Below are 27,690 nucleotides of genomic sequence, written 5' to 3'. Positions count from 1 at the left end.
CAACACAACTGGTGATTTTTTCCCTTCTGGAATCGATTACTTAGTAAAGGGAAGCTAGTGTATCGTCGCAAACTGTACCTTATCACGACACCTTAGGGAGGCGACCTATGGAATGTTAACATTAACCTTAACATGTTATAACATTAAGTTGAGAATGAAACTGCCACTGAATTCGCTTTGTACAGTGCAATCCGCTTCAGGAACAGTGCAGAAGAGAGCAGAGTGATTATGTTGCCGGTCTCCATCAGGACCGGACAGGCGTGGAGAAGTTCAATGCTGTTGGCTGCAAGGTTGGCTGTGGATTCGGGAAGTGTGGTTGACGTTTTTCGGTTTGATACTCTATCTAGAACGAATTTTGCTACCTCGTCGTGCGGTTGGATAGTTGCTGAAAGAGTTTAGAACTATAAGCGAAGTTTGCAAGACGCTGAACACATTCTCAATCTTGTTCTCAATACTCTCCAGTGACTTCTTTGATATCGCAGCGGGTGCTTCATCAATTTGCTTCTCCTGGCTGTTCTTTTCTCTCACCGAAACTGACACTTCTTTCAGAGTGCCTCATTACCATCCAACGTGACCTTCAACGTGGAATACGCGCAATACCCAGAGGAATATTTTGTGAAACTGCAAAAATTCACTCGGCCACTCGTCAACACCGCTTGAACTTAGAAATGTGTTATGGGTATTTACTCATTTTTGAGTAAGTTCGATTTTAGCAGATATGGGTGATTTTAACTGAGAAATGAGATTTTGGAAATGTGAGTGTATATATGCTTTCTTCATGCTCGCAATTTTACCCAAAAACCGGTAATTTTTCCTAAACGTACAAGCTAAACCTTCAACTCTGCTGGTAGTCGGGGCTGAATCGTATGCGGCTTTGTGATTTATGCTGCATTTTTATGTTGCCACAAACTGTCAAACTTTGCTGTCGTTGCTTTTTTTTCTTTGCTGATAACATCATCATCGTCTGATCTGCACAGTTTGTTTTCAATAGTTGCTCGATAATTAACAATTAAATTAGTGGCTGAATCTCGGAGAGTGTTTTGCGAATTGGAGGGAATTGGAGAAAAGGGAAAGGATTTTGCGTGAAATGTACGTTTGAGTTGTGTCGAAAGAGAAATGGCTCACAAGAAACCGCTTCATATGGGCAAGAACCTGACAGATTTGGAGGAACATTTCAAGCTAGGGAAGACGATCGGTCACAAGAAGGTGCTGCAGCTATGTACGGCGGCCAACCGCGTCAAGGAGTACGCCGACCGGCATTATTTGGACCGGGATGAGGAGCAGGCGTACGTGTTTTACATGAAGTACTTGAACCTGATTTCGATGATCCGGAACCACGGCGAGTATCGGGAGAAGAAGCAAGAGATTTTGGAATCTCTGGGGAACAACTCCCAGATGTTGGTTATTTACGATAAGCTGGAGAAGCTTAAGGATAGTCTGGAGCAGCGGTACAGTCGGTGTGGCGTGGTCCAGGAACGGGAGCTAAACAAGCAACGGAACCAGCAGGACAACATGACGATTATTGTGACCCAGCAGAAGCTTTCGATTAATGCTAAAGAGCTGTTGGAGATGATTCGGGACTCGAAGTCGAGCATGCTGATCATTGACTGTCGGGCGGAGAAGGACTTGCAAGCGTCCGGCATTCGGTACGATCACGTGGTGGGCGTTCCGGTGCAGCTGCTGGTGGCCGGAATGACGGCCGGGAAAATTCACGAAAAGCTGCCTCCCGAGGACAAACCGCTGTGGTCGTCGCGCAAGGTGAAGGAACAAATCGTGCTGATGGACTACTGCACCGAGGGAAACCTCCGGAAGGACACTCCGCTGTGGGTGTTGAACGACATTCTCAACAACGTAGGTTATGATGTGCGGGAATGGTTTGTCGTAAACTAATCAAATTTATGTTTGCAGTGGGATCAAGATGTGGTCTACAAGAAACCGTTCCTCAAGGTTGAAGGAGGCTACAAGAACTTCCAGCTGTGCTATCCGATGTGCTGCCGCAATCCGTCCTACGTCCCGTCGACGATGGAGTTCAACGATGATGCACGGCTTGGTGAGTTCCGCAGATGGGAAATAATAATTTTCCTTCAATAAATCTTGCTCCGTTTTTCAGAGGACATCGAGTATCCCAACATAAGCGAGATTCGAATGAAGGACGATAGCTTTGGATCGAAGCCGCAGCCGAATCGACCGGCCGTCGACCGGAACAGCAAGGTGGCCGCCCTTCACGTGTACGAGAGCAAGAGCAAGCCGATCACCGAGCTGCTGGAGGAGCAGGAAAAGCTGATGGACAAATCCATCCAGAACGAGCGCGAAATGCTTTCGACGGAGAATGTGCTGAAGCAGATTCACGACAATCAGGAGAACGTCATGGATGACAACGAAAAGTTCGAGGAAATCAGCACGTTAAAGTACCAACTGATGCAAATGGAGGACAAGCAGAAGGAATTTGTAAGGGCTTGAAAAACATTTCGGTGCAATCGTGACAAATCAATTTATTTCTCCTAAGATTGCCGAGAACACTAGACTGAATGAACAGGTTCAGGAGTACAAGATCCAAGAGCAGAGCTGGAGAGAAAGTGGCGAACGCATCTCGGCACGCGAAGCCGAACTACTGGAGCTTGAAGCTCAACGAAGGTACTCCAGATATCGACTTACATACCAACCTTAACTGATATTTATTCTTCCTCCCCCTAAGAATCAAGGAAAAAGCGGACGAGCAAAAGCGCGTCGAGCAGGAGCGCGACCGGCTGGCCCGGGACCGACTCGCCCAGGAGCGGCTCGAGCAGCGGCGCGAGGAAATGCTGCGAATTGCGTACGAAAACAAGCGCCGCCTCCCGCAGCAGCCGCCGCCGGTGGAGACTAACGTGGAAGAGCCAGCCGCGATCCGGCCAAAGGTGCCGCAGTTTGATCGTGCGGCGAAGCCGTCGGCAAATGCTGGAGTGTCGGCGGCGGCGGATTACAACCAGAACGTGTACCGCGAGGTGCAGCGAGACTTTGCGCCGGTGTACGGCAGCGTGGTGAGTAGTCGTGGACGTCTTTATGCTGGGTTTTGGGTAGTTTTGAATGCTTGCAAATATTCGAACCTTAATTTGGACTTTCAAAAGGAAGCCGAAATATTGCAACTGAAAAATAAATCATTGCGCCAGACAAAAAAAAATGTTAGCATCGATATGAGTTTTTGTTAGTTCCAATCCAATACGCGCTGGCCGGCAGCGAAATTATGGGAAAGTATAGTTGCTATCAGACCTAGATTACTTTAGTACCAATGCTGTTAATCGTTGAATCAACTTATAATTTGGAATAATTTGGAGTGTTCCTTGAAATTTAATAAAACCAAGTACACCAACGAGTAGAATAACTTTTTGTGAACATTTCTGTTTATTTTCACTTTTATTAAAAGTTATTCATTTTACAAACATTTAATAAAAATATTTCCCAAATGCATTCTAATCAGTCGAGTGCACTGGGCCACGCTCATTTACCTTTTTTCAGCTTAGTTCTTTTTTTTCTTCCAGCGCTTTTTTGGGTCTGCTTAGTGCTGCCAAAATTGATGAAATTTTAAGCGAAAACTCACGAAAAGTAGCATTTATAGAGAAAATTTCCTGGCATCACTGGCTCACTCCAACAGGCGCTGCTGGTGGTGTTGATAGCCACCCTTTGTTCTTTATTTGCTTTGGGAGCGTTCTTTTATTACGTAACGCGAAAAATCGGACTTTTAGACCCCCTCCCCTCCCCCCCCTCGTAACAAAATTTCCATACAAATTTTAAAATTTTTGTATGGAGCGTAACACGGCCTCCGACCCCCCCCTCCCCCCTACTGCGTTACGTAATAAAAGAACGCTCCCTTTCGCTTCTCGCTCGGTTTTCTTCAGCCCGGGAGCATGTTGACAGCTCCCATACAATTTGAGCGTACCCCGTTTTGTGGGCCTTCGATATTATCTAGCCAAACTTTTGAAAATGGTGAATAGTTTAAATTAATATAAAGCAATTCTCTACCAGAACCGGAAATGGATTTTATTTGTATTTTTTTATTTGGCTCAAACTTTGTGGGGGCCTTCCATATGGCCAAATATGCTATTTTGTGTCATGGGCTAACCCATACAAGTCTCCATACAGTTTTGGCAGCTGTCCATACAAAAATGGTATGTAAATATTCAAACAGCTGTAACTTTTGAGTGAATTTTCTGATCAATTTCGTATCTTCGGCAAAGTTGTAGGTATTGTTGAGGACTTTTGAGAAAAAAATAGGTACACGGAAAAAAAAAATTGCAGATTTTTTATCAACTTTTTTTTCACTAAAACTCATTTTCCCAAAATACGTATTTTTTGATTTTCCAGATTTTTTATATGTTTTAGGGGACAAAAATCCGCAACTTTTGAGCCATAGAGAAACATGGTCAAAAAATCTGCCGCCGAGTTAAGAATTTTTGAAAAAATAGTGATTTTTGGAAAAAATCGAAGTTTTATGCAAAAACAAGTTTGACATTATTTTTTAATGCAAAATTGAATTTGAAATGCAAAGTACTTTTACAGATTTTTTGATAAAGGGCTCCGTTTTCAAGATATAGCCACCGAAAGTTTGATTTTAGCGAAATTTTTGCAGTATTTCAATTTTTAAAAATAGTGACCATGAGTGACCATTTCTAAAAATATTTCAAAAAAATTTCTACCCCGACAAACCTTTTTTCGTTTGTTGACGTTTTTAACATTTTAGCTTATTCAGCCTCCTGTGATCAAAATTTGATTTTACGTAACTTTTCCCATACAATCTGCAGATTTTCCGGAATCTGTTCCAGAGTGGTCAAAGTTGTAACTTTTTGGCGTAAGAACCTTCCTTGGACTTATACGAACCCAACGCAACAAAGAGCACCTCGATCCGACGTTCCGTGTTGAATTGATTCGCGTTCGAACAAAACCGTCGAAATTTTATATATAATAGATTGTCTAAGAGACATTGAAGATTGGACCTCTGGTTGCTGAGATACAGCGGCTTAAAGAAAAATAAACACGAAAATTGAAGTTTTCTTAGTCTCACCCAAACAGCCCACCATTTTCTAATGACGATATCTCAGCAATTAATGGTCCGATTTTCAATGTTAATACATGAAACATTCGTGAAATTTTCCGATCCTTTCGAAAAAAATATTTTGAAAATTTTTAAATCAAGACTAACATTTTAAAAGGGCCAAACATATTACGCCCATTTAAAATGCTAGTCTTGGGCGTAATATTGAATGTTTTTGAAATGTTAGTCTTGATTTAAAATGTTTGAAAATATTTTTTTTCAGAAAGACCGGAAAATTTCATGAATGTTTCATATTACAACATTGTAAATCGGACCATTAGTTGCTGAGATATCGACATTAGAAAATGGTGGGTTGTTTGGGTGAGACTTGGAAAACATCAATTTTCTTGTTTTAAAACCTTTGCATGGCAATATCTCTGCAACTAAGGGTCGTATCAACAAAGTCCGAAAAAGCAAAATATAGAGAATTTTCTCAGCTTTTAAAAAATATTTTTTTCATAAATGGGCAAACATGGGAATTATTTAAAAAAAAAATAAATAACTGCGACTATTTTGAAAAAAGTTGCATAAAAATGGCTTTAACTTGAAAACGGTGCACTTTATCAAAATTTCACAAAAGTACTTTTTGATTGCAAATTCAATTTTACATCGAAAAATGAAATTGAAAAATTTTTGCTACCAATATTTCGATTTTTTGAAATAAATTGTATTGATTCAAAAATTCAGAACTCGCTCAAAGATTTTTTGCCCATCCTGGAAATTTCTGAAAAGTTGGCATTTGATGTCCTCTAAAACATATAAAAAAAAAATAAAAAATAAAAATAGTGTTTTTTGCAAATCAAGTTTTAGTGACAAAAAGTGAAATTAAAAATCATCAAAATTTTTTTTTACCGTATATCATTTTTTTCAGTGTAGTCCATTTCCATACCTACAACTTTGCCCAAGACACCAAATTGATCAAAAAATCCTTCAGAAGATACAGATTTTTGTAATTTCACATATCATTTTTGTATGGACAGCTGCCAAATTTGTATGGACAGCTGCCAAATTTGTATGGAAAATTATATGGACAAACTAATGATGCAAAATGTCTTCTTTGGGCATACCGAAGGCACCAAAAAAGTTTCAGTTGGATTAAAAAATACAAAAAGGTCCTAAATAAATACAAAAAAAAAATGACCGAAATCTGAGAGAACTGCTCAAGAGTGCTTTTCATCATTTTTAAATCCAAAAAAAAAAAATAAGTTATAAAATAATTCATACCAGATTTTGCACCTTCCTAAATTTGAGCGCAAAAGATGCCTTTTTAATAATCCCCTTAAAGATATCAAAACATGTTTCCAATTAAAAAGATACGTTATTTGAGACTTCAACTTTTGTGATAATAACCCAAATAAAAAAATGGCATTTTTCCGTGTACCTAAAATTGCCAGAAAATGTGTCCACGTGGTTTGTGGATGGTCCCATTATACATATTTGGAAAATTTTGAAAGAATGAATCATTTCCTTTTTCAAACATTTAAAAACAATTGTTCAGTGCTTTTTAAACGGCACCTTTACAAATAAGCGCAAGAGTTTTACATATATATTAAGAACATTGAATTTTCAGGAACAAAATCGCCGCTCAGTCATTTTGAACGACTTCTTCGCGTGTCTCGAACAAATGAGAAGAGTTCTTATCTTCGTTTCCTCTTCTACTCGAAACCCGTCGTATCAGGACACAGCCACAGGGACGATTATTAAAATTTCTCCTAGCTTGTCCTATGATGTGGTGGTGGCAGCGACAAACTATGCTTTATTGTCTGTAATAATAATAATGGCGGCAGTTTTCACAAAGGAAAAGTTCTTTGACGCGATACGGCACGTTGTGGAAATTCTATGACTTCCACGTCGCAGTTTTGACTAGCCCTGGTGGAAAAGTGAAATGGAAAACGAAAAGGAAATTCCTGACGAGCCTAGCACTATGTGCGCAAGCAATGATGCATGTGTAACATGAAAAACTTGCGCCTCCACTCTGTACTTTTGATCGCTTCCATGCATGGTACAAACACGTGCCCCTCCCTCGGGGACTTGGTCAACGCAGAAAAAAACCGTCAGGATATTTTGCGTGGGACACCAACGAAACACATAACGCCATAACGTAACAAGTGTAAGCTTCTTGTCGTCGCAAAAAAGATATCGGCGTGTGTATCCTGGGTAGAAGTATATTGTTGGTATTTATCTTTCGTTTGTTTGTACCAATTGCACACCAAATAGAATTGGCGTAAGCATCGTTTTGCGTAAACAGTAAATGTGCGAATTTTGAACCCTCTAATTTTTCTAATGGTTTGTAAAACCATAATTTGTTTACTTTTTCCTAACTAAAAACGTAGTCAATCTTTGCTTTTAAACAAAATCGGAAAAAGTTTCTCCTGATAATTTGTTTTTTTTTGCGATTTTTAATTTTAATCTCCATTTTGCAAGCTACGAAATAAGCATATGAACACACAAAAATCCATATTTTCAGAAGATTTTTCTATTTGTTTCTTCGAATTTTTTTGTGTATGAGAATTAAGCTCAACATATAAAAAGGGCAAAAACTCTTGTTTTGGAGAATATTTTTTATTGAAACGAGTTATCTAAATAATTCTTCACTTGTCTATGTTTTCAGTCTATCGAAACTGCGTATGAGCAACTCTCTACGAAATCGGCCGATTTCGACCATTTTCATTTTTTGTATTTTTTGATTTGACTTAAACTTTGTAGGGGCCTTCCCTATGACCAAATAAACTATTTTGTGTGATTGGTTCATCCATACAAGTCTCCATACAATTTTGGCTGCTGTCCATACAAAAATGGTATGTAAATATTCAAACAGCTGTAACTTTTGAGTGAATTTTCTGATCAATTTGGTGTCTTCGGCAAAGTTGTAGGTATTGTTGAGAACATTTGAGAAAAAATAGGTACACGGAAAAAAATTGCAGATTTTTTAATCAACTTTTTTTTCACTAAAGCACAATTTCCCAAAATACGTATTTTTTGATTTTCGAGATTTTTTGATATGTTTTAGGGGACAAAAATCCGCAACTTTTGAGCCATAGAGAAACATGGTCAAAAAATCTGCCGCCGAGTAATGAATTTTTGAAAAAAACTGTGATTTTTGGAAAAAATCGAAGTTTCATGCAAAAACAAGTTTGACATTATTTTTCAATGCAAAATTTAATTTGCAATCAAAAAGTACTTTGCAGATTTTTTGATAAAGGGCTCCGTTTTCAAGATATAGCCACCGAATGTTTGATTTTAGCGAAATATTTGCAGTTTTTCAATTTTTAAAAATAGTGACCATGAGTGACCATTTCTAAAAATATATTTTTTGAAAAGTTCAGAAAATTTGCTATAAAATTGTCTAAGAGACATTGAAGATTGGACCTCGGGTTGCTGAGATAGGCAATCAAACGTCAAAATTACCCCCCACTAGAGGGTGCTGAAACTTGGGGTGATGTTTTCATTATAACCTACAGCGAGTAAATTGGTTTGAAATTTGAAATTGTTTTATTTCATCGTAAAATCGACATTGATAGCAAATTATACCATTTTCAGGTAAGAAATATATAGCTTAATTGATTTAAACGAAAATATTTTTGTTATGGCCGATTTTACCAATTCATTATCTCATTCAAAATAAGGGAATGTTTTAATCAACCAAAACCTAACTAATCAATTGAGAATGTAGATTGTTCAAGTGGACAAATATTGTTTAAAGTCACTTCTACCATAAAAGCAAAGCTCTGCTTGAAAAATGGTAGTTGGAATGATTTTCAAAATTAGCAATCTAACCTCATTCTCGCGTTTTCAATCCGGATCTCAGAATTTTCAATGAAAAAGGCAACTTAGCAAAAAAATAAAAAAGTCAGTCGATAGAACTTTTTATTTCTTACCTCCTGTTAACTTTATTTTATTCCAAAAGATCAATTTTCTTTTAAAAAACCTTAAAATAGTTTTCACTCCCCTTTGCACTTATCGCGCAAAAACGTAAACGTAACCTTGCACCAAAGTTCTCCTACTCGAATGTAGGTGGCGAATCGAGTTTTTAGCTTTGGTTTTGGGGGCCTATAGAGCTGCTTTAAGAAAAACGAAACAATGGCATTTTGTTGTTGTTGGCATTTTGTTGGTGTTATTCAATAACACGTTTTTCACTGCTTCAAAGGACGACTGCTTTTAATCACGATTTGGTGAGGGGTTGAAAATTTCAGATTTGAAGGCCACGTGGTTTATGCACGAGCCCTTATCAATCTTCCATTTTCCCAATCTCCGTTTATCCTTTTGCACAAAACTCCCAACCCACCTTAAAATAAAGTTATTTGCCGAAATTACACTTACACATCCAATCAGGGATGCCACTTGATTTTTGAATTTGTCTGTAAAGAAGTCTGTGTATGTCTGTGCATTTGTCTAAAATTCAAATATATCAACTTACATTCATGAAAATCTGTCAGAATTTGTTTAAGCGTTTAAAGACTATCTAAATAAGTGTCGGTTGATATTTAAACAAAATATTAATTTAATGAAGTTTTTAAAAGCGTGTGCACCTAAAAAAAAATCTGCCGCAAGTTCAAATGTCTGTGAAACACAGACAAATACATCTGGCATCCTTGCATCCAATCACAACAGATTCGGAGCGTTTGGTGCGGTATGTCCACGCATTCCTCCTCCCCTGTAGATTCTGTGAAATGTTATCCATTCTCAGCATCCTCTCTGTGGTGAACAGAACGCAGTAGGGCTGGCCGCTTTATTTTTTGGAATACATTGTCGGGTGTTCTCGGATGTACTGCAATTATTCGCGATTAAAAGCTCAAAAATTCCGACAGATGGCGCAAAGCATCGAAGAATGACGATTAAAATTTTCGCTGTTTGGTTACATAGGAATGCAAATTTAAAATTGATTTTACAGCTCTTAGAACAACTTTTGAGAAAAAATTCAAACAGTATGAGTGTAAACTTTTTGCCCTCTATCAATTAACGCAATAAAAATAATTTTGAAAAAAAAATAATTTTGAAAAAATAATATTGTTTAAAATGATAGAGCATCAAAAGTTAACAAAGTATCAGCTCGAATTTTTGCTCAAAAGTTGTTTTGAACGCTGGAATTTAACAAATCAGAATTCGCATACATAACCTCAAAGGGCGGAAATTTCAATTGACATTCTTCGCTCTGTTCTGCTACTCAACACTAGGTGTCGCATGTCGTTTGGCTCTCGAACGGCAATTAGCTTTCAAGAGCCAAACGACATGCGACACCTAGTGTTGAGTAGCAGAACAGAGCTAAGAATGTCGATTGAAATTTCCGCCCTTTGAGGTTATGAATGCGAATTCTGATTTGTTAAATTCCAACGTTCAAAACAACTTTTGAGCAAAAATTCGAGCTGATACTTTGTTAACTTTTGATGCTCTATCATTTCAAAATATCGTTTTTTTTCAAAATTATTTTTTTCAAAATCTTTTTTATTGCGTTGATTTATAGAGGGCATAAAGTTTACACTCGAAACTATTGGCACTACGCCCTCCGGGGCATGGCCTTCCTCTAACGTGGGATTTCTGCTCCAGCGCCTCTGACGAGACAGGAGAAACCGGGACCGACGTTTTACTTCACCATCCGATAGAAGCTCAGTGGATAAGGCGGGAATCGAACCCGCGTCTCATAGCATCATCGGGATCGGCAGCCGAAGCTGCTACCCCTGCGCCACGAGACCCACTCGTACTACTTGAATTTTTTCCCAAAAGTTGTTCTAAGACTAGGGGGTGGTCAGATCGGTTAACACGTTATCAGTACATTAAAATAGTTGGTCAGTTTATTTACTTTTCGTCAATATATTGACGAAACCCCACCTTTTAATTTTCACCGTTTTAACCTCAGTTTTAACTAACCTTGGTTTCCCACCCTACCTCATTGAACGTGTTATAAAAAAAATCGTGTTGGACGCCATTTTTTCATTGCTTTGGTTGCGTTCGGTCGATGAAGGTTCGTTTTCGAAGTGCTCGGTTTTTGAAGAAAATTTGATTCGAATTTGCTGAATCTGAAAAGATGGTAAGTAGGTTATCCTGCGCGTTTGTGATTATTGCAAGAAGGCGCCGAAAAAACAGGCTGGATGAGCGACTGAAGGCCGCTGGAAATTGAAATCAAAACTTAGCAAATTGCTCGCCATTTGTTACTGGTTAATACTGGTTTTTCTTATTTTTCCCCCCTGCAGGGGTCTTGAAAAAGACTAGGCTGGTTGTCCGGTGCCCCGACCGATGCTGGTTACGATAGAGGACGATGATTATTATTTGGAGGAAGCGGTTTCTTCCGAGCAAATCGTGATTCTGACGGCCAGCAAAGAAATCTCACGCACTTGCATATAACCCCGCCGAAGGAGAGCTTTTCGTTTCAACGGCGAACGTTGGCCGGAAGATGTGGCAAACCCTGACCAATGCGTCCAGAAACAGTTCGTCGGGGAGAGGAGCAGGAGAAAAAAATACCTGCAAACGATTATAAGAAGTTGGAATAGGAGGCACAAGTGCCGCCGCACCTCAACCGACCCCGGATGTTGTCAACCCCCTTCGGTCGTCTTCGGCATCGGCTCTGTAAAAACTAAATTCAGCAATGATCTCATAAAGTGTTATATTTCTTCAATCATTAGTTTTTTGTGAATAAAATGCTATTTTCTTTTTTGTTTTACTCCCCGCTACCAACCTTAATCAGGCTGGAAGGGGGAAAGCTTTCATAAAGATGGCCACCTCGATAGCTGATGCACGGCCTCCGTAGTCCCCGGAACCGGCTCGAAATTTGTTCGTGGGGAATTCCCGGGGCAATCTTCAGTCTATTCTGGCAGAATTCGGATGTAGGAGAGAAGGGCACGATTGCGGCTGGAAAAATAAACATGATTAGTAATCTAAGTCTCATCTTTTACTTACCCAAAATACTTTCCATTCCAAGCACCTTTCGCTTGCTGATGTCTAAAGACCCGTGACATTTTTCATCAAAATCACCAAACTGTCCGTTCTTGAACTGGTTCCGTTCCGTGACAACAGTGCTTTGCCATAAAACTAAGCTGTCCCTCTCGGTTCCATCGTCGTTCTTTCCGCGTACTTGCTGGTCGCACCCGTAACAAATACCCCACCAGCGGAATGTCTTCCGGACAATCTTTTCCATTCTTCCTTCTACAATCAACACTGGAAAAAGCTGCTGAGCTGCTCGAATTACTCTTATTTCAATGCTGTAGACCGGTACCCATCGTCAGCAGGTTCACATGCCCTCGGAACGGATTTCCATGTCCAACAATTTTTTTTCCCGTTTCACCGAAAAGGTGCCGGTTTCTTTCAGCGTTGCAAAAATGTTTGTTTTGATTTTTTAATCATCTGTCAAACACGATCGATATATATGGTGGGAACGTTCAAACAATTTTTCGTCAAAGTATTAACTAGTATATCGATAACAACGTCAATATATTAACGGATGGTAAAAACTTTTACTCTGTCTAGCCCCTAGTTCTAAGAGCTGTAAATTCAATTTTAAGTTTGAATTCCTATATAACCGAACAGCGAAAATTTGAATCGTCATTCTTCGATGCTTTGCGCTATCAGCCGGAATTATGGAGCTTTTAATCGCGAATTGATACATAATGACAACTGATCTAGTCACAATACTATCCAGCATGATTTCATTAGACTTGCTGCGTTTCTGTTAGATTAGATTAAATGAGATATCACTTCCCCGGAGACACCAAATCGATTTAAAAATTCCATGCTCTAGGCACAGACTCAAGAAATCCGCAACTCCCTGTATCTGAGTGCTTCCGCAGCCGGGCCAGGTCCTCACGTTGCGCACGTTGTCCTGCCGGTGGTGTGGCATTCCACACTGATTACTGATGGTCACAGCACAGGACGACAGCAGTTGTTGCTGGCATGTGCTTTTCGTTCCAAGGAGGAACTCAAGCGTCATGAATTTCCCTGTGTTATATGGACAAAATACCGACTGCTGGTGGACACAAACGTGCCCCCCTCTGTGGTGTGTTGTGGAAGAACGTAACTCGTGGCATGTAACGACTCTACGATTGTTGTATGCGCACAGGTACGAATCCGACTCTATTTTAAATAAGTGTGTAGGGGAGAATGGGGAACTTTTGTTCTCTGGGCCGAATCCTAATATGCTCTGGTTTTGTAGAACAAAACTTGGACGAAATGAAATCAAACAAATTAAGAATTATATATGAAAACTAGTAAAGAAAATTTAATTTATTGGGAAATTTTGGAAAGAATCCGTTTCATTTCTTAAAATGCCACAATTGCCCCAACCTCCCCTACTTGGAGCATGGCGCGACGACCTGTACGGCGGCGTGTTGTCACAGTCACATAGTTCGAGGGAGGGTGGTAGTTTGGAAAACGAGCCCTAGCATAATTGCGTCGGGTTGGTCGTCCACGCCGGCATGCCGCGACAGCCGGGTCGGGACGAAAAGAGACAGACAGACCTTCGTTTGCCACCCCAACCCCAAAGGCAAACCCGAACAACGACGACCGCGACGGCCATCCCCAGCGCTCTCCTCAATTATTTATTTTCAAATTTATTCAGATTAGTTGTTCCGCAGAAACGTTGCTAAAATGTAGTGCCTGCTCGGTCCGGTCCGAGTTTGTGTTTTATTATTTCGGGGGAGAAAATAGGAGATTGTCTCGAATGCCAAAAGTGTTTATTGCCTTGCCTTGCTTTCAATGGTGTGGTGTGGACAGTCTCGTTTAGTGGAAAATAGTACAAAACGTATGAGAAGGAAATCAGCAGCGTTCTTTGCAAAGAAGACGACGAGTTGTTTTTTCGCGTTCCAAAACATAGAGGATTAACTTTAGAGATAAATTGCACAAAATAGAGAGAAAAAAGGACGAAACGGTCGTTCGTAACTAGAAACCGTGGCATCGCAGTAAAGTGCCTTTAATCAAATTACAACAACACACACATCCATTTGTTCGGTACTTCCGCCGAAACTCATCAACCATGGTCGTGGTGGCGGGATACAAAATCAAACTACCACACTATCATCTACTTATTCCATACAAAAAGGTACGATTCTTGGCATCTGCATAATTTTGGTAGTTATATTCAAGAAATACATTTTTGAACAAAAAAAAAACTGGATTATTTCAATGTAATAACTGCCTGAAAATAACAGCAATTTTACAATAACTTTTTTTTCGAAAAGTGGCAAAATTATAATTACTGATGATTGTCGAGATTAAAAAAAAAATATCCGTAAAAGAATCTTTTTTTAATGTACTCAAAAATCACATAGAATTTACTACAAAAAAAAGAAAAAAAAAACATTAAGAGCGAGTTTTTCACCGATGTGAAACAGGTCGTATCGAGGTGCTCCGATTTGGATGAAACTTTCAGCGTTTGTTTGTCTATGCATGAGATGAACTCATGCCAAATATGAGCCCTCTACGACAGAGGGAAGTGGGGTAAAACGGGCATTGAAGTTTGAGGTCCAAAACACATGAAAAATCTTAAAATTGCTCGCATTTCCGTAAAACTTCATCAATTCCAACTCTCTTAGATGCATTCGAAAGGTCTTTTGAAGCCCTTCAAAATGTGCTATAGACATCCAGGATTGGTTTGACTTTTTCTCATAGCTTTTGCAAATTACTGTTAAAAATTGATTTTTTTAAAACCTTAATAACTTTTGGCAACAGCCTCCAACGCCCATACTCCCATAGGTCAAAAGTTAGGGAATTCCATGGACTATAAGCCTACGGTATTAACTTTTTGGCCAATCGCAGTTTTTCTCATAGTTTTTCGATGTTTCTAGAACAAACATTTTACAACGTTAGTTTTTGCCCTGTAGGCCAAGAAGACGGCACTTTTTGGTCTCAATTTTGTCATATTCGGAATCCTCGGTCAATTTCACGTAAGTTAGAAGTATTGGAGTTGTAATTTTGATTTAAAAAATAATTAAATAAAACATTTTTGAAAAAAGAAATAGATCTTATTTACCCTATGATCAATACGTCAAATGCTGTATCAAGTAGGCGAAAACTTGTTTATCCCTAATCCGACAAAATTCTAAATAATATTTTAATTAATTCTAAATGGCATTTTTTCCAATCAAATTCAAAATTCCAACACCTCAATCTAATGTAAAATTTTCTGAGGATTCCGAATATGTCAAAATTGAGACCAAAAAGTGCCGCTATGGAGGCCTACAGAGCAAAAACTAACGTTGTAAAATGTTTGTTCTAGAAAAATCGAAAAAATGCGATTGGCCAAAAAGTTAATACCGTAGGCTTATAGTCCATGAAATTCCCTAACTTTTGACCTATGGGAGTATGGGTGTTGGAGGCTGTTGCCAAAAGTTATTAAGGTTTTAAAAAAATCAATTTTTAACAGTAATTTGCAAAAGCTATGAGAAAAAGTCAAACCAATCCTGGATGTCTATAGCACATTTTGAAGGGCTTCAAAAGACCTTTCGAATGCATCTAAGAGAGTTGGAATTGATGAAGTTTTACGGAAATGCGAGCAATTTTAAGAATTTTCATGTGTTTTGAACCTCAAACTTCAATGCCCGTTTTACCCCACTTCCCTTTGTCGTAGAGGGCTCATATTTGGCATGAGTCCATCTCATGCATAGACAAACAAACGCTGAAAGTTTCATCCAAATCGGAGCAACTCGATACGACCTCTAGAACAAACCGAGCAGAATCTACAAATACTGCCAATCGTTCTAAAGACTAACAAGTCCATTTTTGTACTTATTTTCAATCATCAAAAAGCATTAGAAACGAGAACTCTTTTATTTTTGTAAATCTTAAGTTTCATGATTAAACTTGTTTCATGCCAATGCGCTTTGGCCATGTTTTGCCTTTCAGTGAGGTAAAGTTATAATTCTGCTCTAAAAATAAACTTTTCACATAGATCTCGTAGACCCAACTTCACGTATACCTATCGACTCAGAATCGAAAAATGAACTAATGTTTGTCTGTCAGTGTGCAGGTGTGTAAGTGTGATACCAAAATTGTCACTCAGTTTGCTCAGCACTGGCTGGACCGATTTAGGACAAACTGATCGCATTTGATTCGGTTGAAAGTCTGAAACAAATCATCATGTTGCTACAAATCAGCATGAAAACTGTCCTCATGCATTTTGTTGCGTTATAGGGGTATGACAATTTTCCCCGTTACCGACAATTATCGACATTACCGACGGCTGTTTGATTATATTGCAGAAAAAAAAATTAAACGAGGTATTAGTCTACGGTAAACAAACAAACAAACTCGCACATTTTGACAGTTTGTCTGCGTTGTTTGTTCGCCAACATTTGTTTGCAGAATCATACATTTTGTCCTGTTTGCGAGTTTGGCAAACTGTCAAACGCAAAAAAGTGCGAGTTTGTTTGTTTGCCATAGTGTAATAGTTCCTTAACACAACGAGGATTGAACCAACTCTTGGTGATATTCCGGGTGTTCCTCAGTTCAAAGGTAATCATCAATAATTTCTAAAAAGTCCTATCTGCATATCATACCCATGACTCATAGGTTGTTTTGAAAATTTACTTTAGAATTCTAGAGTTTTTTTAAAAGGTCTTATAAGCTATTGTGTGTGATTTTTTGCACAACCTGGAAATTTCTGAAAAGTTGGCATTTTATGTCCTCTAAGACATATAAAAAAAATAAAAATAGTGTTTTTGTTTTTGCAAATCAAGTGATTTAGTGATAAAAAGGAATGATAATAGGAACTTTTTTTAACAAAAAAAATGGAAGAATATAAAGATTTGTTTCAGCAAATTACGGTTTATTTTGTGTTATATTATTAATTCCAGAATTTCAAATTCATCTCAGCGATTCCTCGACAGTTTATGTTATACCATAGTGTCATACCGGAAAAGTGTCAGATATGTCAGATAAATGGCCGGAAATTATATAAAATATTATTATGTTTATTTATTTCATATATATTTATATATTTATATTATTTATTTTATTATTATCGTTTGAAACGAATAGAAAGACCTTTCAAACGAGTCTAAATAATCGATAGCACTTCGAACTGAATCCAAAACATTGAAGATCTGGCAACTTTTTCTGAAGTTATAGCAACTTAAGTAATATTTATGTACTTTCTTGAAACTGGATCTCACTTATCTGAACGAAAACTATGTCCGGATTTATCATCGTATCTATCGTTAGATTAGATCTTAGATCTTCAAAACGAGTCCAAAAAATCGAAGATCTGGCAACACTGATTCAAGCTTGGACCACTTAAGTTATATTTGCGTCCATTTTCGAAGCCGGATCTCCCTTATCTGCACGAAAATCACGTTCGGATCCATCACCCGACCATTCGTTTCTAAAAGATTGAAGCTCTTGCAACCCTGTCAATACATTTTGAGACTGGATCTTAACACTCAAACGCTCGGGTAGTCATTTGACCCCTGAGCAATTCCAGCTCAAATCAGGAATTTTTCTGGTACTTTTGTACCCGACCCTCTCCGATTTCAATGAAAGTTTTTAGACATGTTATCCTAGGCCTATATAAGCCATTTTTGTGTATATGGAGCCAATAGTACTCGAAAATAACATTTGAGAAGGGCGTAAGGTATTTAAATATTTTTGTATTTTGCAATTTAAAAATTACTGTGTCTCGAAGCCATTGCGTCGTATCAAAAAGTGGTCCAAGACAAACTTGTAGGAAATTGGATGGGCTTTCTGAAAAAAATACACTGAAACAAAAATACACGCCACTTCTATGAGATTTTTTGATTTTTAAGTCTAAAACTTAAATTTAAAGGTGTTGTCACGATTTTTTTTCGTTCAAAATTTTTGAGGAAATAGCCTAAGATGTTACCAAAAGACTGACGAAAAATGCAGGATGGTATGTCTCTCCTAAAAAAAAGGCAAACTTATGGGAAATTGGACGAGCTTTCCGGTAAAAATATTTACGAGACTGAAAAACCAAGTCTGTCATATAGAAATTGCCAAAAACCACCAAAAAACCCATTTTTTCATCATTTTTATTTTTAAAACCACTGTATCTTCCCAAGGATTGGACATAGGACAATGGTCAATATGGAGACTTTTATGTAAAATTGTCTGGAGAATCGATTCTCACTGTGGGTTTTTAAAATTTTGACGTTTAGACCACTTTTCAAAAAAACAGTTTTAGTAAATGATTTTTGTATTTTTTTAGGAGAGACATACCATCCTGCATTTTTCGTCAGTCTTTTGGTAACATCTTAGGCTATTTCCTCAAAAATTTTGAACGAAAAAAAATCGTGACAACACCTTTAAATTTAAGTTTTAGACTTAAAAATCAAAAAATCTCATAGAAGTGGCGTGTATTTTTGTTTCAGTGTATTTTTTTCAGAAAGCCCATCCAATTTCCTACAAGTTTGTCTTGGACCACTTTTTGATACGACGCAATGGCTTCGAGACACAGTAATTTTTAAATTGCAAAATACAAAAATATTTAAATACCTTACGCCCTTCTCAAATGTTATTTTCGAGTACTATTGGCTCCATATACACAAAAATGGCTTATATAGGCCTAGGATAACATGTCTAAAAACTTTCATTGAAATCGGAGAGGGTCGGGTACAAAAGTACCAGAAAAATTCCTGATTTGAGCTGGAATTGCTCCCCTACTTTTTTTTCTTAAAAATCTTATAACTTTTGGTAGAAATGACCAAATTGGATGCTTCTGGTTGCAACGGAAGATATTCCGGATTCCGTTAGGGTACCTCGCTCTCCAATATGGGTATTTGGCCAATATAATATTTTTTTTTTTGATAGAACAATGTCGGAAATGATACATAACTTTTCAAGGATCATCCTAATCAAGTAGGTGGGTTAAGTTAGTTTTTACTAATATCCCTTTCTTTTTACGGCAATAAAAAGCAGAATTCTGTAATGTCTCAGCTTATGCTTTGTTACACTCTGTGCGACTTGATATTTTAGATTTATGTTAAAAAAAGGGAAAAGCCTCCAAAAATCGAAAAATTTACTTGAAAATTATGAAAAAGGCAAAAGATGATAGAATAAGCCAAGGCAACACAGTAAAAATAATGTAAATTTGGAAGCTGTAATTTTGGAAGGTTGTAAGGTTTTTTTATGATGTAATTTTACCTCAATTTAGACTGAAAAAGTCACATTACACTAGAAAAGAGGTAAATTACACATTTTTTCTGACATAAAAGATGTACCCCTTCGCAGATGTAATATTACCATGATTTTTTTCTGTGTATGGCTAAGGTATAATCAGTTAAGCATAGATTACGTAGAACAAAAATGTATTTTTTCACTTCAGAGCAATTCTCTACGAAATCGGTCTTTTTTCTTCAATTTTAATTTTTGTATTTTTTAATCCGGCTGAAACTTTTTTGGTGCCTTCGGTATGCCCAAAGAAGCCATTTTGCATCATTAGTTTGTCCATATAATTTTCCATACAAATTCGGCAGCTGTCCATACAAAAATGATGTATGAAAATTCAAAAATCTGTATCTTTTGAAGGAATTTTTGATCGATTTGGTGTCTTCGGCAAAGTTGTAGGTATGGATACGGACTACACTGGAAAAATAATACACGGTAAAAAAATTTGGTGATTTTTTATTTAACTTTTATCACTAAAACTTGATTTACAAAAAAACACTATTTTTAATTTTTTTATTTTTGATATGTTTTAGAAGACATAAAATGCCAACTTTTCAGAAATTTCAGGTTGTGCAAAAATCACTGACCGAGTTATGAATTTTTAATCAATACTGATTTTTCAAAAATCGAAATTTTGGTCGTAAAATTTTCAACTTCATTTTCGATGTAAAATCAAATTTGCAATCAAAAAGTACTTTACTAAAATTTTGATAAAGTGCACCGTTTTCAAGTTATAGCCATATTTAAGTGACTTTTTGAAAATAGTCGCAGTTTTTAATTTTTAAATTAGTGCACATGTTTGCCCAGTTTTGAAAAAATATTTTTGAAAAGCTGAGAAAATTCTCTATATTTTGCTTATTCGGACTATGTTGATACGACCTTTAGTTGCTGAGATATTGCAATGCAAAGGTTTAAAAACAGGAAAATTGATGTTTTCTAAGTTTCACCCAAACAACCCACCATTTTCTATCGTCAATATCTCAGCAACTAATGGTCCGATTTTCAATGTTAATATATGAAACAATTGTGAAATTTTCCGATCTTTTCGAAAAAATATTTTTGAATTTTCAAATCAAGACAAACATTTTAAAAGGGCGTAATATTGAATGTTTGGCCTTTGTGAAATGTTAGTCTTGATTTGAAAATTCCAAAAATATTTTTCGAAGAGATCGGAAAATTTCACAAATGTTTCATATATTAACATTGAAAATCGGACCATTAGTTGCTGAGATATTGACGATAGAAAATGGTGGGTTGTTTGGGTGAAACTTAGAAAACATCAATTTTCCTGTTTTTAAACCTTTGCATTGCAATATCTCAGCAACTAAAGGTCGTATCAACAAAGTCCAAATAAGCAAAATATAGAGAATTTTCTCAGCTTTTCAAAAATATTTTTTCAAAACTGGGCAAACATGTGCACTAATTTAAAAATGAAAACTGCGACTATTTTCAAAAAGTCACTTAAATATGGCTATAACTTGAAAACGGTGCACTTTATCAAAATTTCAGTAAAGTACTTTTTGATTGCAAATTTGATTTTACATCGAAAAATGTTGCGACCAAAATTTCGATTTTTGAAAAATCAGTATTGATTAAAATTCATAACTCGGTCAGTGATTTTTGCACAACCTGAAATTTCTGAAAAGTTGGCATTTTATGCCTTCTAAAACATATCAAAAATAAAAAAATAAAAATAGTGTTTTTTTGTAAATCAAGTTTTAGTGATAAAAAGTTAAATAAAAAAATCACCAAATTTTTTTTACCGTGTATTATTTTTTTCCAGTGTAGTCCGTATCCATACCTACAACTTTGCCGAAGACACCAAATCGATCAAAAATTCAAAAGATACAGATTTTTGAATTTTCATACATCATTTTTGTATGGACAGCTGCCGAATTTGTATGGAAAATTATATGGACAAACTAATGATGCAAAATGGCTTCTTTGGGCATACAGAAGGCACCAAAAAAGTTTCAGTCGGATTAAAAAATACAAAAAAAATCGAATGACCGAAATCCTAGAGAACTGCTCTTCAGTCAAATGATTAAACTCAGCTTTATCTGCTAATTCTCTTGTAAATTTAAGATTTTCCATATTATTTGATGTAACATGTAACAAAGAACATATGTAAATCTAGGATCGAACTTGTGTGTAAACAATGTTGCACTAAAAAATGCGTTGCATACAATCTTGCATCAAAGAAATTAGAGTGTGCAGGATACACTTGGCGGCGCCACCGTCGCGGCTGAGAATACTTGGCTTAACGGGCTTAACAATACAGAATGGCTCGAAAATTTCGATAATAAACATAATAAATGTTTACCTCGTCAAAATATAAAATTCACTTCAGTATAATTCCTGTTGACTCGAAATAATGCAAAAATGCATTAACATTAACGAAAACAGAACAGAAAACGTAACTCTTTTCAACGTATTTTGGTTTGAAATTTTACACACGTTTTTCAATGCTGATTGTTCAATGATGTACATCTGTTCTCTGTGGTAATATTCCATACATCCTGTAACTTTTTTTCTGTGTAGATAGAAAAGTTCAAAATAATGATTTGACGATCGAAAATTTCGAAAAATAAAACACGTTTGTTAAAAAACGTGATCCGAAAGCTTTAATGCTTTCACTCTTGGGAGCCCAATTTTCTAAACACGTGGCGGCACGTGCCTTCAATTGTTTGCCCGCTTAACCACAATTCGATGGTCCTTGTCGGGGGATGCTCTCGTTCGTAAGTGTTCGTGTGGGTGGGTCTGAGCAGTGGTTGTTTTTCCCAGAGTGTCATTGACTGGGGGCGGCGGAAGCATTCTACGCGCGTACACAATGAGAGCCTTTCACGGTGAACGTGGGCCATAGTTAAATCGGAACACGTGGAAGATAGATTTAAATTGGAAATTGCTCACGAAGCGTTTTGAATGAAAATTTTGAATGTTTTCTAGTGTAGACACAAGATGAAAATATTACCATGTTCAATTTTCTAATTCAAAATTTTCTTACGTTTAACCTGTCGAGAACTTGATTTATAATGCATAATTGGTGTCGACTATTATTAGCACAAAAGTACAAAATGATACGCGCTACGTTTGATTGCCATCGATGAAAAATAGATTCAATCGATAAAGATGGAAATTTAAATTGACTTTTGGACTTATTCATGTCAAAATAAGAGTTTATAAACATTTATCGAAACAAGAGCAAGCTAGCTAAATTCCTTACGAAACCCTGTATTGAAGCAAGTAACGAAACACGTTATTTAAAGTCACACGGTGACCGCTGCTGGTAATTGATTTTCGCGTTGTCCTTTTATTTCCTTCTCGTCTTGTAGCTAGATTTACCTTGACCGTTGCCATCAAACTTGACAGTCGTTCCGGTCAGTTACTTAACGTTTTGAGATTCCCAAGAAATCGGCGCTGTTTTTTTTCCTTCTCAGCCTGGAATGGTGACACTGAGGCCGGTTGGAATTTTAATTGTATAATTTGATTATGGAATGGTTGTAGGTACATGTTTTTTTCGATCGAGGAAATCGCTCTGAAATGAGCATTTCTAATTGCTATGAGGTGAAATTTGAACAAATGTCTGGATTTATGTAATGTTCAATTTTTCAACATCATTATTACTATAATTTGATTTTTATATATATAAAAATTTCGACGGTTTTGTTCGAACGCGAATCAATTCAACACGGAACGTCGGATCGAGGTGCTCGTTGTTGCGTTGGGTTTGTATAAGTCCAAGAAAGGTTTATATGCTAAAAAATTGCCACTTTGGCCACTCTGGGCCGACTCCGGAACATCTTCAAAATGTATGGGAAAAGTTGCGTAAAATCAAATTTTGATCACAGGAGGCTGAATAAGCAAACAAGCTATTCGTCAAAAAACAAAAATGGACAAGACGAAGTTTGTCGGGTAAGACTTGTTTTTAATACAAAAAGACGAGTTATTCCTCTTAATTCCGCTATATATTTTAATATCTTGACAGAAACGTATTTCGTCTCCTATCAGTTTTCAACCATAATTGATTTGTGTTGTTGATGCTATTGAACAAGTGTTTTTAGGGTTTCAAAAACCCTAAAAACAAGATTTTGATAAAAATAAATAGGATTGCGTTTCAATACAAATTTGGAAATAGTATTTAAAATATAAACATGGTTTTAATGCATACATTTTCGACAGTTCCAAACTTTAATTTATCTAGCATTCCGATCATAATATTTATTTTTTGGACATAAGGGCCGATGTGGTTTTGCTGTGGACAAGTTCATCTAGTAATCCGATCATAAAATTTACCATTTTTTGACAGAAGTGGCGAGGTTGCAATCCATTCACCCATGGTAAAACCACACCGCCACTACTGTCAAAATACTTAAAATATTATATTTGGACAACTAGACGAATTAGACCTGTTGTTCGCAACCTTTTTCGTTCAATGCTCCCCTTAGCAGATTTTTAAGATCTCCCACCTCCCAATCTTCACTGGGAGCTATTTCGTTTTTCTTACTAAAGTAACTCTACCTGAATTTGTAAAAAAAAACGATTTTTGCCTTCCTCACAGAGGTAAGGCTATAATCCTGCTCTAAAAATAAAATTTTTATTAAAAGCAACATTTAAGATCTGGCAACCCTGTCTCGAGTTATGACCACTTAAGTGATATTTATGTACTTTTTTGAAGCCGGATCTCATTTATATGCATGTAAACGATGTCCGGATCCATCATCCGACCCATCGTTGGTTAGGTAATCAAAAAACCTTTCCAACAAGTCCACAACATTTAAGATCTGGCAACCCTGTCTCGAGTTATGACCACTTAAGTGATATTTATGTGCTTTTTTTAGCCGGATCTAACTTAAATGCATGTAAACGATGTCCGGATCCATCATCCGACCCATCGTTGGTTAGGTCATCGAAAATATACCATGGCTTTAACATTCCCCCCTTAGAATAGCCTAATTCCTCCTCACCGGTTGAAAAACCCTGATTTAGAGAGCCTATTTGGAGAGGCGAAATATTCCTCTCAGGGTTCCAATCGAACTGTTAAATCTAGGTTTTAATCGAGCGACAAGAACTACTAGATTTTTTTTGGTCTAATAGTTGGAAACTTACGAGTAAAAGAAAAACAAGTTTATTAGATCGTCAAAACTGAGGGTGTTGCCAAAGAAAGATGGTCCAATCGGCACCAATCTCTGTTAACCAGGGGGTAGCGAAGAAGACGCCATCTTCGAAGTTCAGAAAACAAACACTGAGAATCAGTATTATACATATTACTATGGTTACACGAAGTGTGTTATCCTGGTTGAACTCAAAAGACCCATGCAAATGTGTAAAAGCAAACCGGAAAATGTGTAATGTCGATTCTCAGTGTACGGGCGCACTAGAGTTATCTACGTGCGCATGTATTGCGTGTACGTACACGAAAAAGATTGAGGTTAAATTTTGTACCCGCCAGCAAAACAAATGGGCTGCTAGTGTGCGTGAGCTCGGGCTTAGATAACTCTCTGTTTTATCGACCACAAGAAACAAAGCAAAAAAGGGAAAAATAAAAATCCCTTTTTTCGATATGAATTTTCAGCCAATAGAGTTATCTAAGCAAGCTCTCACACACACTAGCACACCATTTGTTTTGCTGGCGGGTACAAAATTTAACCTCACTTTTTTTCGTGTACGTACACGCAATACATGCACACGTAGATAACTCTATAGAGCTATCTAAGCCCGATCTCACACGCACTTGCACACCATTTGTTTTGCTGGCCGGTACAAAATTTAACCTCACTTTTTTTCCTGTACGTACGAAAATTCTATATTGGGATGGAATCTACAAGAAAATGATAGAATTCGCCTTTAGCAACACAATTCACGTGTTTTTTTTTCAGGAATTTATCGTTTAAAGGCTGGTATGGAGATCGGAAGGAAAGGGGTCAAGAAACAGCTTTACGAACAGCAGCACAAAGGAGAGGGAGCGATTTCTTGGGGCTTTTCTTCACCCTCTCTGACTTGCTTGCGCTGCCGCTGCTGCCCAATTGATTTTTTTCTTGACCGGTTCCTTCCGAAGTGCGTATACCGCTTAAATTGCGGAAAATTTGAAAATCAAAAACCCAAACAATAATTTGACTACAATAACTTGACTACCATTTGACAGCTAGTGTTTTTGTTGTGGGCTCTCATTTGACAACCGTGCTGTCGACTGTTGTCAGTTTGCTTTGGTTGGAATAGGGTTGCCATCCCCCGCTGTTAACTATCGATAGATAAAAGTCCAAATCGGTGAAGGTCTATTCCAAAAGTGTACCCCGTTGACCTGGAATAACCCATAATAATGAAAACAAACTGATTTTTTTTGCTGCTGGTTCAGTTTGTTTTTTTAGCTTTTAAAGACGAGACTTTTTGTCGAAAAAGGTCCTAATTTCAAACCTTTTATAAATGTACAAAGTGTCATTGAACTCAGAAAAATAAACTCTTTTGTGGTTTGTAGAAATATCAGCAATTTAAACTCAATTTTAGGACACAAATGGGCTTGTCTTCAATGATTGTATCTTTAGAACATGAAATTTAATTCAAGAAATACCACATTATGTTTAAATCATGCAAATTCACTCATTAATTGATGATTTTACTTTTTCGCAACTTGCAGGGTCGCGGCCTGACGGGGCTGAAAAATCTGGGCAACACCTGCTACATGAACAGCATCCTCCAGTGCCTGAGCAATACGGCCTTCCTGCGGGAGCACTTCCTCGAGGGCACCTTCCGGCAGAATCTCAACAGGTTTGGACCAGGTCTCCCGTCTTTTTCGAGGTAGAATTTTAATGTTTTTTTTTTCTTTTAGGAGTAACAAGACCCAAGGTAGAATCGTTGAAGAGGTGGCCGCCGTCATTAAAGCGTTATGGCTCGGACAGTACAAGTGCATCGCCAGCAAAAACTTGAGGGTGAGTTGAGGGTTTGAATAGTGAATTACCATGCGTCTCCATTGAAGAGTTAGAATTTGGTGGAGACGCGCGGTAGTTCAACATAAACTCAAAAGTCTAATCTGTTTGCATTCTGATTCGCAGTACGTCGTTGGTCAGTACGAGCGCCAGTTTGGGGGAATCGAGCAGCAAGATTCGCACGAGTTTCTCACCATTCTGATGGACTGGCTCCACTCGGACATCCAGACGGTGCCCATTCAGGTGAGTCTTTTTTGAAAATGTGTTGCAAACTCTGCAATAACACTTGCTCAATTTCAGCAGTACAGCAGCTTGGAGGACCTGTCGGCGTCCGAGAAGGCGTGGATCGACTACCTGAAAGGCATGGAGAGTTACGTTTCCAACCTGTTCTACGGCCAAATCAAGAGTACGGTAAAGTGCGTACGCTGCGGCAAGGAGAGCGCCACGTACGAGTCCTTCTCCAACCTGAGCCTGGAACTGCCCCAGAATGCCAACCGGTGCCATTTGAACGTGAGATAGTTTAAAACAGTTTCAATTGTACTTCTTCTACAACGCGTTGTCTTCCTTAGAACTGTCTGGAGATGTACTTCAACGGCGAAAACATCCGCGGCTGGAGCTGCCCCCAGTGCAAGAGCAATCAGGAAGCGATCAAGAAGCTGGCCATCTCGCGGCTTCCCTCAATTCTGGTAGTCCACTTCAAGCGGTTCTACGCCGACCCGGAGGCGGTTGCGACGGTCTACAAAAAGAAGCAGAACTACGTCAAGTTTCCGCTGCAGGAGCTCGACATGACGACCCACATTGCCCCGTCCGAGCTGAGCCGGAACAAGACGTTGCGCGCCCGCCGGTACCACCTGTTTGGCGTGTCGAACCACTACGGCTCGATGGAGAGCGGCCACTACACGGCGTTCTGCAAAAACACGGTCCATCAAAAGTGAGTTTTCTTTTCTATAAAAAAATACATCTAATGAAATCAACTCGATTTTCCACAGATGGTACAAATTTGACGACCACACCGTGACCAGCCTCGACACGTCGGACGTGTGCTCCAGCGCTGGCTACATCCTCTTCTACTCATCCCTTCCAGAGTCGCCGGAGACGCAGCAGCACCAGATTCGATAGGTTTTCTATTTATAAGTTTATTTTTGTTATAGCCGTACTTGTTGATATTTCGGTTAATTTTTGATTGGATGGACGATCAATGCCGTACGATTGAGCGTGAAATTATTAACAAACAATTTTAGCAGAAAAAATATAAACACTGTTCGATCGCCACCAGAATTGAGGCGGTGATACTGTTGAATTTCGCAAAATTTCCTCGCGACCCGGCTAAAATCTGGTTAGTGTGCAATCGAGTTCGCTGACCCAGCAGATCTTACCTGCTGGCGGTGAGGCATTTAAATGGAATCAGTGTTCCAAATTGGCAACTTTTGGGTATACTTTATTTAAGTATTTACTAATATATATACATAGAAACAACATTGTGGAAACGATGGTCCTGTGATTTTTCAATCAAAATACGTCGATAGAGAGAGAGAAAACAATAGGAATGAAAAAGCCTATAAACTGTATATTTTAAACAAATTAAAGTATTTGCTACACAGA

The 27,690-nt window shown here is 37.8% G+C and overlaps 2 protein-coding genes and 1 long non-coding RNA gene across 5 annotated transcripts; 2 read left to right on the top strand and 1 right to left on the bottom strand.

The window, feature by feature from the left end:
• The first annotated feature begins 917 nt into the window (after positions 1-917).
• LOC6033840 (ubiquitin carboxyl-terminal hydrolase 15) lies at positions 918-27,690 on the top strand. Of its 3 annotated transcripts, none has more exons than XM_038262388.1 (11): positions 918-1,851; positions 1,909-2,050; positions 2,111-2,448; positions 2,507-2,634; positions 2,696-3,017; positions 25,800-25,930; positions 25,992-26,091; positions 26,215-26,331; positions 26,392-26,598; positions 26,658-27,019; positions 27,078-27,690. In XM_038262388.1, exons 1-11 carry the CDS (start codon positions 1,117-1,119, stop codon positions 27,205-27,207), a joined length of 2,712 nt encoding a protein of 903 aa, XP_038118316.1. In that variant the 5' UTR covers positions 918-1,116; the 3' UTR covers positions 27,208-27,690. The 3 variants fall into 3 exon arrangements, with proteins under 3 accessions (XP_038118316.1, XP_038118315.1, XP_038118317.1); XM_038262387.1 differs by having other exon boundaries at positions 26,389-26,598; XM_038262389.1 differs by lacking the exons at positions 918-1,851; positions 1,909-2,050; positions 2,111-2,448; positions 2,507-2,634; positions 2,696-3,017 and adding an exon at positions 13,607-14,090 and having other exon boundaries at positions 26,389-26,598.
• On the top strand, positions 10,817-11,938 carry LOC119769532. The gene is made up of 2 exons (XR_005278406.1): positions 10,817-11,090; positions 11,254-11,938. It is a non-coding gene; the product is annotated as an uncharacterized LOC119769532 (long non-coding RNA).
• LOC119769531 lies at positions 11,639-12,518 on the bottom strand. Its single transcript, XM_038262390.1, has 2 exons — positions 11,966-12,518; positions 11,639-11,908 (listed from the first exon to the last, which is right to left on the bottom strand). The coding sequence occupies exons 1-2, from the start codon at positions 12,192-12,194 to the stop codon at positions 11,718-11,720; spliced, it is 420 nt and encodes a 139-aa protein (XP_038118318.1). The 5' UTR covers positions 12,195-12,518; the 3' UTR covers positions 11,639-11,717.

This window comes from Culex quinquefasciatus, chromosome 3 (assembly GCF_015732765.1).
Source record: "Culex quinquefasciatus strain JHB chromosome 3, VPISU_Cqui_1.0_pri_paternal, whole genome shotgun sequence".
Taxonomy (NCBI): domain Eukaryota; kingdom Metazoa; phylum Arthropoda; class Insecta; order Diptera; family Culicidae; genus Culex; species Culex quinquefasciatus.
The sequence above is the reverse complement of the archived record's forward strand: the minus strand, read 5'-3'. Positions and strand labels throughout refer to the sequence as shown.